The sequence below is a fragment of the Crotalus tigris genome, unplaced genomic scaffold (assembly GCF_016545835.1).
Source record: "Crotalus tigris isolate CLP2741 ecotype Arizona unplaced genomic scaffold, ASM1654583v1 scf7180000018368.3068619, whole genome shotgun sequence".
NCBI classification, from domain to species: Eukaryota; Metazoa; Chordata; class Lepidosauria; order Squamata; family Viperidae; genus Crotalus; species Crotalus tigris.
Window position 1 is genome coordinate 2,013,367 of NW_024096968.1, and position 12,731 is coordinate 2,026,097.

At 38.8% G+C, this 12,731-nt stretch overlaps 1 protein-coding gene across 1 annotated transcript in view; it reads left to right on the forward strand.

The window, feature by feature from the left end:
- The first annotated feature begins 9,675 nt into the window (after nt 1-9,675).
- LOC120311496 (disks large-associated protein 1-like) overlaps nt 9,676-12,731 on the forward strand; it is a 64,784-nt gene continuing 61,728 nt past the window's right edge. Inside the window, exons 1-3 of the mRNA XM_039351054.1 lie at nt 9,676-9,812; nt 10,777-10,906; nt 11,178-11,392. Coding sequence (XP_039206988.1) covers nt 9,676-9,812; nt 10,777-10,906; nt 11,178-11,392 — 482 coding nt within the window. The remainder of the gene's footprint in view (nt 9,813-10,776; nt 10,907-11,177; nt 11,393-12,731) is intronic.

The following is a 12,731-nucleotide window of genomic DNA, read 5'->3' on the forward strand; positions in this document are numbered from 1 at the left end:
GACTCCCCACATCATTTCCCCTAGAATGCTTAGGTGGTCTATTTTCTTGTCTGCATATGATTTTTCATTACTCCACAAGACTGGGAAAGAAATGGGCCATGCTGATGGCCTCAGTAGGTTGCCTCTGCCAGTAGTAGAAGCTGACCCCGCGCCAGCTGTCAACATTCTATCAATTCAAGCCTTGCCCGAGCTCCCTCTTAGTGCCAGGGATGTTACCGCTGAAACGGGTACAGATCACACACTTTCACGTGTCCGCTCCTGGGTCCTGTCCGGGTGGCCTGAGCACTGCCCTAGTCCTGAGTTTCAGAGTTTCTGGTCCAAAAGGAACGAATTGTCCCTCTCTCAGGGTTGTTTGCTTTGGGGAAACAGAGTTGTCATTCCCACCTCAATGAGGACTAGGGTCTTAGAATCCCTCCACGAGGGTCATCCTGGCATTGTTCGTATGAAGGCTCTTGCACGCAGCCACTTGTGGTGGCCTGCTTTAGATAAAGATATTGAGGCTAAGGTACACGCATGCCACCTGTGCCAACGATCTCGCCCAGAGATGCCCCAAGCTCCTGTGCATAGATGGGAGGAAACACAGTCCCCATGGTCTAGGTGCACATTGACTACGCTGGGCCCTTTCAGGGCCAGTTCTTCTTGGTCCTTGTTGACAGCCATTCAAAATGGCTTGAGGTTGTGCCTGTCTCATCCACCACCACTGCAAAGACTATTCAGGTACTGAGGGTGATTTTTGCTGCACACGGGCTGCCAGATGTCATTGTGTCCGACAACGGCCCTCAATTCACCTCCTCCGAATTCCAAGCTTTCTTACAGGCAAACCTGATTCGTCATGCCACGTCTGCACCTTTTCACCCGTCCACCAACGGTATGGCTGAACGCATGGTGCGCATCGCAAAGGACGCCTTGAAGAGACTCACCTACGGGGACTGGCATCACAGGTTGGCTGACTTTCTCCTTTCTTATCGCACCACACCGTCCACTTCTACAGGGAGAAGTCCAGCTGAACTTCGTTGGGGGCGCCAACTTACTACTAGACTTGACCGGTTGCATCCGGACAGACTGCCTTCATCTACCTCACATCCTAGGGCACCTAGACGACTACTTGTGGGTGCCCCGGTTTGGGCTCGCAATTACGGGCCTGGTCATACATGGGTCCCCGCTTCGGTGTCCAGGATCACAGGTCCTCTCTCCTACGAGGTTGCCCTGGACAACGGTCGTGTCCTGCGTCGGCACATCGACCAACTCCGCTCTAGGCGGGACTTTTCTGATGAGACTCCTGGGTCTTTTCCAGGGGGGGGAGGGGGACCCTTTGGAGCAAAGGGAAGGGCAAGAGCTACTGCCCATCTCCACTGAGGGAGCCACAAACGGCCCATCCCAAGATTCCGCAATTGCTCCGAAAAGGAAGTCATGGAGCTTACCCACACAACAGGCACTCACACCTACTCCAGCCAGGGAGTCACCCCGGGGGCATACTCACTCTCCACACACATCACACAGCACTCCAGTAACGGAGGATACCCGGGGGCATCCCAACAAATCATTCCCCGCAAGAGAGCTGGCACAAAATTCCCAAGGTTGGCCTGACCTTACCCCAAATCTTACAAGGGGTCAAACATACACAGAGTTAGTCGAGGAGCCAAGTCCCGACTACAACACCCCTAGCACAAATCAGGGAACACCTGAGTTTTGGGAAAGTACAGAAACCCACCACACGGCCCGAGCCAAGATGGGGTTCAGGAATGGACAGACCTCCTGACAGGTCTTTGGACTGACCCTAGGGTTTCTACAGATACCCCAGCAGTGGCTATCACTTCAAGGGGCGCTGAGGGTCTACAGCTAGGTAGGACAACCAGGTCACAAAGCAACAGAAGCCCTGGCCTGACGAGCCCGGTGGGCAAGCAAGCAGGCCAGGCATCGGGGCACAGTCCTTAGAAGACACCAGGGCACAATAGAGAGAACAGGCTCACGCCTCCCTCCAGTCAGGGGACTTATGTCAGTAACCCAGAGCTAAGAAGGTCACAGAGAGCAAAGAAATCTCCTAAGTACCTAGAAGATTACATAACATTGCTGGCAAGCCAAAAGCCAGTAAACAGTGGGAGCACTGGGGAGCAAATTGTCGTATAAAATAAATGTTGTATGTTGGTAGTAGTTTTAGCCCGGGGGAAAGGGGTGTTATGTCCCAAGCCTTGCAAACGGCTCGGGCGTTTGCAGGCAGTCCCGGGCAGGTGCAAAGCTTCCCGGGACCAGACAGGCTGTCGCCAGCGCCGTGCGCATGCGCGGGTGCTGGCGCGGGAAAAGTAACCCATTTACCCGGGAGTTGCCTATATAAGAGGCTGTGAGGCGTTTGGGCGAGGCTGAAGCCATCTTCCTGTAAGCTGAACGCTGAATAAAAGAAACTGAGAACTCCAGCTGCTTCTCGTGTCTGTTTCCCGCCACGGACTCAACACTAATAATGGCAAACTACATAGTTACCAAGGTCAAAACTTATTCAATGACAGCATACAGATAATCCTCGAGGTAAGACAGTCCATTTAATGAACATTCAAAATTATGACAGACCCGTCCCAAAAGCTACGTATGACCCCACTTCAAAGTTACAAGGGCTGCAGCAGGCCTGCGTCATTCACCTTTATGACCCACCACAGGATTGCCCTCCCACTTCTCTCACACCATCCCATCCTACCAGAAACCTGCAGCACTTGGGCCTCCTCCTCACATCCCCACCATGCCCCACACTTACCGTCTGAAGCACTCCAGACCTCGTGTTTTAAAAAGGAGGGCAGCCCTTGTGGCCATGTGGTAGCTATTCAAATGCGGCCATCATTTTTTCCTGCTTGGTTGTGAGCAGGACAAAATGACAGCCCCCAGAAAAATCTACCTTAGAGAGTTCTGCACATGCTATAGAAGCTTCTGAATACTGTAGAAAGCTTCAGCAGAAAAATGGAGAAGTTTGTCATCAGCCCATGCAGTGGTGATTTGAATGCAGTTACCCTTTTGTTGGTGGGACAAAAGTGTGGTGAGAAGAGTGTTTTGCCTGGTAGGGTGGGAATCAGGCCTAAGGCTGGGAGGACCCAGTGGGAATGCAAAAAAGCCTTTTGGGACTCAAGGTATGGGAAGTGGAAAATGGGGGGTGTCGGGGAGCTTAAAATCCAAGCTCAGAAGAAAAATAAATATTATAACATAGAACATAGAATAATAGAGTTGGAAGGGGCCTTGGAGACCTTCTAGTCCAGGGGTCCCCAAGCCCCGGTCTACAGACCAGTACTGAGCCGCAATATGCCAGCAACTGGGCCACACAAAGAAGCAAAACTCCATCCGTGAGATGCAGGCAGCACACAAAACCATGCACCCTCTAATCCATGGAAAACCTCTCTCTATGGAACCGGTCCCTAGTGCCCAAAAGGTTGGGGGCTTCTGTTCTAGTCCAACTCCCTGCTCGAACAGCAAATCTTATACTATTTCAGACAAATGGCTATCCAGTCTCTTCTTAAAAGCCTTCAGTGATGGAATACCCACAATTTGTGAATGCAAGCCATTCCACTAGTTCTCACCATTAGAAAATTTCTTCTTAGTTTCTTAGTTGAATTTGAATATACAAAAAGGGAAAATAGATACATTTTATTTATTTATTTGCTTGTAAAATTTAAGTTATTACCCATCTCATCTGAAGGAACTCTAAGCTGCATATAATAAAACCAGGAATTAAAACATTTTGAAAACCCATTAAAACAGTAGGAATATATAAAACAAGACTGTAGAAGGTAAGATGTTACATATTATATAACCAGCATGCAGGCTCCTTATTAAAAGGATATCCTCAGATTTGCTGGAAAGAAGAAAACATTTTGAAAGCTTTCCAGATGTTTAAACCTAAACAGGTCTAACATTAAGAAAATAGTGGTATATCAAATAGGTTAGGTGTCTCCAACCCCCGGTCCATGGACCGGCACCAGTCTGCAGCATGTCAAAAACCAGGCCATCCAAACAAGCAAAGCCTCATCTACGGGATGCGGGCAGCACATGAAATCACACCCCACTGGGTCCGTGGAAAAACCTCTCTCCATGGAACCAGCCCCTTGCGCCCAGAAGATTGGGGGCCACTGAAATAGATAATGACTTTACAATAATGAGAATCCTGGAAAGGTACAAGATAATTCATAATATTAAAAGAGCTTTTAATGGGAACAGTCTGAATAATTTTGACTGCATCCAGACTAATTTTCAGTGTGCTACATGCATGGTTCATGGCAGTTCATAGATCATCCAGATAAAGTTGGCATTTTGTATTTTACTTTCTTATTTTTTCTATGACCAGAAATATTCTATTTTGATAGAATGACTGAAAACAAAACTGCAAATATGGTGTAGGTGTTCCATAGCACTTCATATAGATTTTATGAGGGTGGCTTTGATGAAAGCAGTGATATTTATTGACCTTTTTTCATTCTGTCCTAAGTTATTATGAGCAGACAAAATTGTTTTGTAAATTATTCTTTCTCCCCTTTTTTAATTACTGTGAAAATCTAAGATTCCATAATTCCAAATTATAAAATAACATTTAAGAACTGCACAACTCAGCTTGGTTTTTTACTTTTTGGTTTCATAATAAAAAAAAAAGCACTGTATATGTGCAGATATAGAAGCTATAGCTGAAAGGAGCATTTTTATAAATGAAATTGTCGCCCATAGTCTCATATGTAATATTGATTCTGAAGAGGTGAAAGATTTATATTAATTATAATGTTTAATCATTCATTTTTAAGACCAATTCCTTTTCAAACTTATTTGCTTTAGTTGAGCACATGAGCTTTGTCATAAGAGATTTCATGGCAAATATTTTTTAAATTACATAATTAACATAAATTCAGATATTATAACAGCTTTTTATTGTTACATCACATTTTTATTCCATAACTTCGTGTAAAATAAGTAAAAATATGCATGTTTGCAATCTCCCTATCATACCTATGCATAAGAATCTCCTCAACTAACAGTTGGCATTAAAAGGGGGGTCAACAAAATTAAAGGGAAATTGGACATAGTTTGCTTGTGACTACATAGGGGTTCTAGACTGATCCCTCTTTTAACTCTGGCCACAGGTTCTGCCACTCATTCTACTACACTCCCCTCCCCTCCCAAAAAAAACTACAAAACAAAACAAAAGCAAATATGTTTAATCTCTAGTACAGCCTATCCTATAGACAGGACAAGTATGGTTTGTTTCCAATAAAAAACATGGTTGAGGGAAGGGAAGGATTACTAGATCAAACAACATTCAATCTGTTATTCTCAGAATCTCAAATACCTTTTTTAGAGATGACATTCATTCACATATTAACATCTGTTTAATAGTTAATGTAAGTTAAAAATCTGCTTTAACATGCAATCTTTAGGAATAAGCACAAATGTTACCTTTTATTTTGTAGAATGACTCTCTAGAAATGTATAGATTTCAGCAACAACAAAGTTAACAAATAATATTGAATAGCACATATAAAATCCATAATAAATCCTAAAAAGCATTGATTTGAAAATCTATAGTAAGCAATCATTAGTCATTGTTCTTCAGTAGTGTAATTTCACTTCCTTTAAATATTTGCATATTAATAGAAAGTTCTACTTGCTCTCCTGTGGTGAGTGATAGCCAACCACTCCTCCTTCCTAGACCTCCTGTTTATTTTCAAACTCAGATTTGCCGTCAGGAAGCCCAAAAGAAGCTTAAATGTTCCCAGCTGCACCAAAGTATAGCAGAACTGATATGAATAATGAACTTGTTATGCTACAAAACAAGTCTATTTGCTTTTTCACCATACAAGGTAAGATCATAGAAATTATAAGAGATAATTCCCCCCTCCCCCTGCAAAAAAAAAATCAGAGAAGAGAATCTATTTTAGAAGAATGTATGATGTACGTATTTATATTTCAGCTGCAGTTAAGATGTTTAAGGAATGTTCTTGCACAAATTATTATGCTATTTTACTTTCATTGTTGGTTTATTATTATTTTGCTTTATTTAGGACTTGAATTGTATTGAAACAACACAAAAAGCCTACAGTTTACTCAGAAGGGTGTACTGTGCAGTTCATTATTTTATTTATCAGCTTAATTCAAAGTGAATTATAGAAAAAAGGATATCATACTCAATATATTAATCAATGTTATTACAATATTAAAAATATAATTTATCTGTTGTATATTTCAGAACATGTAATAGATAATAAACAGTAGTGAATTCCTTGCTAAGAATATAATAAATCATTTAGTATACATACATGATAGAAACATTTATATTAGAGACATTTTATTTTGGAGGGAGATAGAGAAAATGGTGTCCTATGTTTATTTTATTAAATACTTTATTTGAATTAGATTGTGTACTTGCAGCCAAACACTGTATGGATTTCATATACCCCACTGTAAGAAATTTGTATTTGTACTAAACTCCTAAGAAAAACAGATTTATTTCAATTTTTTTAAAGTGATTAAAATAATTTTGTATAAGATGAATAATGTTGACATTGAAATAAAAAAATGTATCATCATTTGTTTTTTCCTTTCAGTCTTTCAACTCTTCATGGGGAAAAAAATAGTTGTCTTGCTTTGTAGGTTTGCTTAATTTCATTCATGGTTCAGTGAGCCAGTGTGGGATAATGCTTAGACTGTTGGGCTAGAACCAGAGGGTGCCAATTTCAAATTACTGCTCTGCCACGGAGTTCTTAGGGTGGTCATTTTCTCCTGTCTCTCTCATTTTGTCTCAATTTATATATCTTACAAGGTTTACGAGGATGAAAAGGAAAAGAAGATCACCATATATGTAATTAACTTCGGAAAATGATACTGATACATTCCAGAAATAGAATTACAGTCTTAAACAAATTCAACTTGTGTTAAATAATAGATTTACCCATTTGTCCTAATGGTTTTTTCAGTAGTCACCTCTAGTGTTTATAGCAATCAAATTAAATCCCACACCAAAAAATCAATTCTAGGATAGGGATTTCTTTTTATTTCTTTCTAGAACTCTGTGGAGAGACAAGGTTGGGGAAAGAGGACGATATTGGATTAACTAAAATCTTCCTAGAGAAATGACCTCTGAGTATTTGGGTCATTCTGACTGTTTCAGAAATAGACCAGTCTCAAAATGGGTCCAGAACATTCCTCAAAATACGAAGGCAATTTGGAAATAAACTTCTGTTTGGTTATCAATGACAGACACTTGCAGATACAGAACTTTTATTATACACATTAGAAAACTAGAAAATTACATTACTTTTCAAAATAATTGCCATTCAAATTGAAGCACTTGTCATAACGTCTTACTGGGTTTGAAATTCCTTAGTAATAGTCACTCGGCACCAAATCTGGGCTATAGGGGGCGAGCATTATTGTGAACCAACACCACACCGGAAGTCAGCAAGCCCAACACTTGTTATGGATGGCTCATCTGAGTTTTTTTAATATTTTATAGTAGACTTCTGTATTGATGCTCGAACCACACTCCATTAACTTCACTAGCAGTATTCCTTTGGCATTTTCACATTTGGCGGGATTTTCTATGGCACCGGTGTGGTGTTGGTTCATGATAATGTTCACCCGCATGCTGCTAGATGCACCCAAGAACTTTTGAAGCAGTTCTATTGAGATGTTTTTGATCACCCCCATAGCCCAGATTTGGCGCCGAGCGACTACTACTAAGGAATTTCAAATCTTGTAAGACATTATTACAAGTGCCTCAATTTGAATGACAATTATGTCAAAAAGTAATGTAATGGTGTGGTTTTCTAATGTGTATAATAAAAGTTCTGTATCTGCGAGTATCTGTCATTGATAACCAAATGGAGATTTATTTCCGAATTACCCTCATAGAATATTTGGCATACTAGTAGAAATGACTTTAAGATCTTCTATACCTTGTTTCACCAACTCCAATGCCCAACCAGGAAAACAAGTAAATTGTTGATTTGGCACCTGGGACACTATAGAATAGTGTTTCTCAACTTCGACAATTTGAAGATGTGTGGACTTCTGCTACTAGAATTCCCCAGGTAAACAAAGTAGTTAGGGAATTTGGGGAATTGAAGTCCACATTTTCAAATTGCCAAGGTTGAAAAACACTGCTGTAGAATCTCCATCTAACTTGGTTGCACTGGTTTTTGCTGCTTGTTCCAAGGTAAAGTACTGAATAAATGAAGTTTTTTAAAAAAAAAGTTTAAAAAAACAATTAAGGGCTAAGTCTTTCATTTGTGTTACTGTTATTTTGCTGTAAAATTCAAGTGAAGGATAAAACAGGAATGAAAGCTATTTTGGAGAGAATATTTTTACACATTGTAGTCAACACTTGTGGCTAGGGAAAAAAGTGATGTACAGTAAGTTGAAGCCTAAAGCTTAGAAATATATTTTTAAAAACTTTGAAGATGTTTCGCTTCTCATCCAAGAAGCTTCTTGGATGAGAAGCGAAATGTCTTTAAACAAAAACAAGAAAGTTCAGTTGCCTCATGACCTGGATGGCTGAGATTCTCCATATACATACTTTTTAAAAGTATACAAAGAACTTAGTTTACAAAATTCAGCTGTTTACTGATGCAGAATGCTTTTTTGTTTGTTTGTTTGTTTGTTTTTGCTTCTGTCCAATTGTGTCTGATTCTCACTGACTTCCTGGACAAATCCCTGAAGTTTTCTTGGGAAGGTTTTTCAGAATTAGTTTGCCATTGCCTCCTTCTTAGAACTGAGGGAAAGTGACTGGCCCAAGGTTGCCCATGCTGGCTTTGTGCATAAGGCAGGACTTAATCTTAAGATCTCCAAGTTTCTAGCCTGATGCTTTAACCACTACTGGCTCCCTGCTTTATTTTAGAACAGCATAATATAGATGTGATGCAAAGGAAGCAATTACTGTCTTCAACCATAAGAGTAAAACTGCAAGTAAGATCTCAGAATGTTATATTGATGCTTCTTTGGAATTAATACTTCCTGCCTGGGTCTTCAGGCTATTCAATTTATACATTAAAGTTGTATATTAAACCATTTTAATAAAATGTGTTCATAAACCTTTAGAATGCTGTATTGTCCAGAATTACATCACACTAATATAGCAACTCTCTTGCTAGGTTGCTCGTGAAGTGTACAGATTGTTGGATTTGTAAGATAAGGGAGTACCACTTTCCTATTTTCCAATGTTTTTTTTTTTTAACTGAATTGTTCTGTATTTGGATCAGTAAGAGTAACTTTCTTTGCCAGGGTCATTCAAGTAATGAATTGCACGTACTCATTAAATGATATTTGTGTCATCCTCTAAATGCCATTTTGGGATCTATCCTTGGGTTGATGTTCCATGCATGGGAATAGGAAAAATAAATTTATTGAATCTATTGACAGAGATTTCTGCAGCTTACTATAAATATGCCAAACTGACAAAGCTCTACAACTTTGAATTTGTACTGTGAGATCACAATATTGAGATCCATGTTTCATCTTTTCCTACTTTTATGGATACGATCTATCAAAATCTATCAAAGAAAATGTGTTTTACATTTAAATTGTTTCTTCAATCCTATCAATCAACAGAAATGCAAAGGAAGTGGGTATATTCTCAGTAAATGGTATCTTAGCCTGTAAGAATTTACATATATAAGTAATCCTAGGGATACAATGGTTCAGTGACCATTCAAAGTTACAATGGCACAGAATGAGCGTGACTATTTACCAATCCATAAAGTTGCAGACATTGCAGTATCCCCGCAATCACATAATCATAATTTGAGCACTTGGCAATTGGTTCATTGTTACAATCGTTGCAGTGTCCCATCATCACTGTAACCTTCCCTGCTGGCTTACCCCAAGAAAAGTCAATTGAGAAACCAGCAAGAGGTTGAAAGTCATTCCCCGTCCCACTGTTTTTTCACTAATCGTGGCACAAACACACTTATTGCCTGCAACACTGCACACTTACAGGTATTTCATAGCACCTTTCCCCTGCACTCACCCCCCATAACTCTCACCGACAGCTTTCAACCACTGTCCAGCTTGCCTTGAACTCCCATTACTTTCCATTTAATGACCTTTGTGGTTGTGAGGATACCATGGCAACTGGGATTGCTGGAATTGTCGTAGCTGAATAGTGAAATTACATGACATAGTGCTTTATGCCTACATTGTTTAGAGATGGAAATTCTATTCCCAATTGTTATTGTAACCTGACGACTACCTGTAGATACACATTGGTATTATTGTAACAGGCATGAGTAGATCAGTATCCGGAAGAGTGGGATTCTGGAATATGTTTACTGATTACTGTTAAGAATTTCTTATTTTTGATTTAATTTTTCTAATATTTAATTTCATCAGATGAAATCCAACATATTCCTTCTGAACGTTTGAATCACATTAATTCTAAATCTTCAATGAATCTGGAAATTTCTGAATTAATAAATCCAGATTGATAAAATTTTGTATTATAATTATAAACTTAATCAGCAAGTCCAAGACCAGCTAGAAATCTTAACAAATGAAGGTGAATATATGTGTTCCAGGAAAATGTTGCAGAATCCAAATTGGGTCAGTCACCAGGACAAGAGGTTTAGATTTCCAAGCTTTTGGACTCTTGCTGGAGAGAAGTTCCCTGAGGATGGGCTCCAGCAAGAGTCCAAAAGCTCAGAACACTAAATCTCTGGACCTGGTGACTGACCCAGATTGGTCCTAGAAATTTTAATTTTAGACAAGTCACAGTACCATGTTTATGTAGCCCATTAGTCTTTTGATAAAATCCCCATTTAATAGTTCAAAGAAGCTGAATCCTGAAGAAGTTAGTGGTACTTCTCTACAAAAAGTACAAGTCAAAACAGTTTTGAGAAATAGATTATGCCTCTTTGTCATTTTGTCTATCAGAGAAGTTTGGGGATATGGTCAGGTTTGCATACAAAAGCTTCAGTAATGCAGAATGAAAGCTTGATGCTTCATTTATAAGAATCTTATTAGATATGCGTATTCTGCTGAACAGTTTAAGCAGTTAATTTGCAATGACTATTGCAAAGAAATTACTTCATGGTATAATATACCTTGATATAATCACAGAATCAGCTTTGGCTTCCCCCAACCCTATATTGCTTCTGGGAGAATTTGATAAGCTTGGATTTAGCATCAGTGTTCTTTGAGCAAACTGAAAAGATTTTGCATTATAGGTTCCTCAAGATGAATGGTCTGGATATACTCCTCGTGGCAAAGATGAAGAGATTCCTTGTCGGCGAATGCGTAGTGGCAGCTACATTAAAGCCATGGGAGATGATGACAGTGGAGACTCAGACACTAGCCCAAAGGCATCTCCAAAGATTGCTGCACGCAGAGAGAGCTATCTTAAGGCCACCCAGCCATCACTTACAGAGCTCACAACCCTCAAGTAAGTCTGTTTTAATTATTATTATTATTATAGGATACAAATTCAAAAATGATCATATGGTGAGATTTCTGGACCACCAATTATGGAAATGAGTAGGAGTGTGTCTGTATTATCAGTTGATATGTTAAGATGTTGTCTAAGTTACAGTTTGGGTAAATAATGTGTATTACGTGCTATGATTCCCTGTTACATGAAAAGACAAATGCACATGAAACTCATCATCTACATCTGAGACTTTATTCTGCTCCCATTGCCATCAGTTGGCATAGATATTGGATAAAATGGTAGGCATTCCCAAAAAGGTTAATGCTCAGGTGCTGGAAATTCCTGTTAACTAGACCTAGCTATCCCTGACTTTTTTTATTTTTCTGCAGGATAATGGTGACAATTGTCTTTCTTTAATGTTTCTATTGAAGTACATTGTTTAAATTGAAGGTAATCTTTCTTTTTTGTTCATATAATTAAAAACTTTAATTAATTCGGTTTTTATTAAAAATTAAAGCAATTTTTGTTTTAATATTGGTAGCAAAGCTTTTTGCTCAAACCAGACTAACAGATTATGAAGAATAGAGAACAGATACATATAATTTCTAGCCTTTAAAATCATAAATACCAATTTACTCACCTGAAAACTCATGCAATTAACTCTTCCAATACAGATTTTGGAACACTTTTGCCTGTAATTATGCAATTTTTTAGTATTTATGTTTCAAAAAGCAATCTTCATTTTTGCAAGTAATTTTATTTAATGTAAGTTTATTGTATATTTTTGAGTTGTAAACTGCACTGCAAAATTTTTAGAAATGCAGATTCTTAGTACATATACAGATCTAGGAAATGAAAATTAATTTAATTTAATTAATTTAAAATTAAATCAATATTATACTGAAGCAAGTTAATTTCCCTTATATAACAGTCTAACCTTGCCTAGTGGTTGTATCAGTCTTGCCTCTTGTACATATAAAAATATTCTACCCATCTTTGCAGTGTTTGCAAAATCATCTTAGAAGCCTAGAATTAATCATCTTGATAAATAAGATCATTTCAAATGTTCAGCAAAAATGTAAAATTCTTGTACTAGTGAAGTACTAGATCTGTTAAGTAGGACAAGTTTGAGCTGCATCTTATGAATCAGAATATTCTTTAATCAGTATAGATTTCTTTTCCTTTACTTAAACTGCTTCTGATTTTTTAATCTCAAATAATAGCCCCAAACTGACTGCATTAAAAAGACACTGCAACAATTTCTGTAGGGCTTAAGGCAAGTAGGAATGAATTTATATATTCTAGTTTTATGCCCATATTTTCCCTTTACTGCATGGAATATTGCTGTATTTCA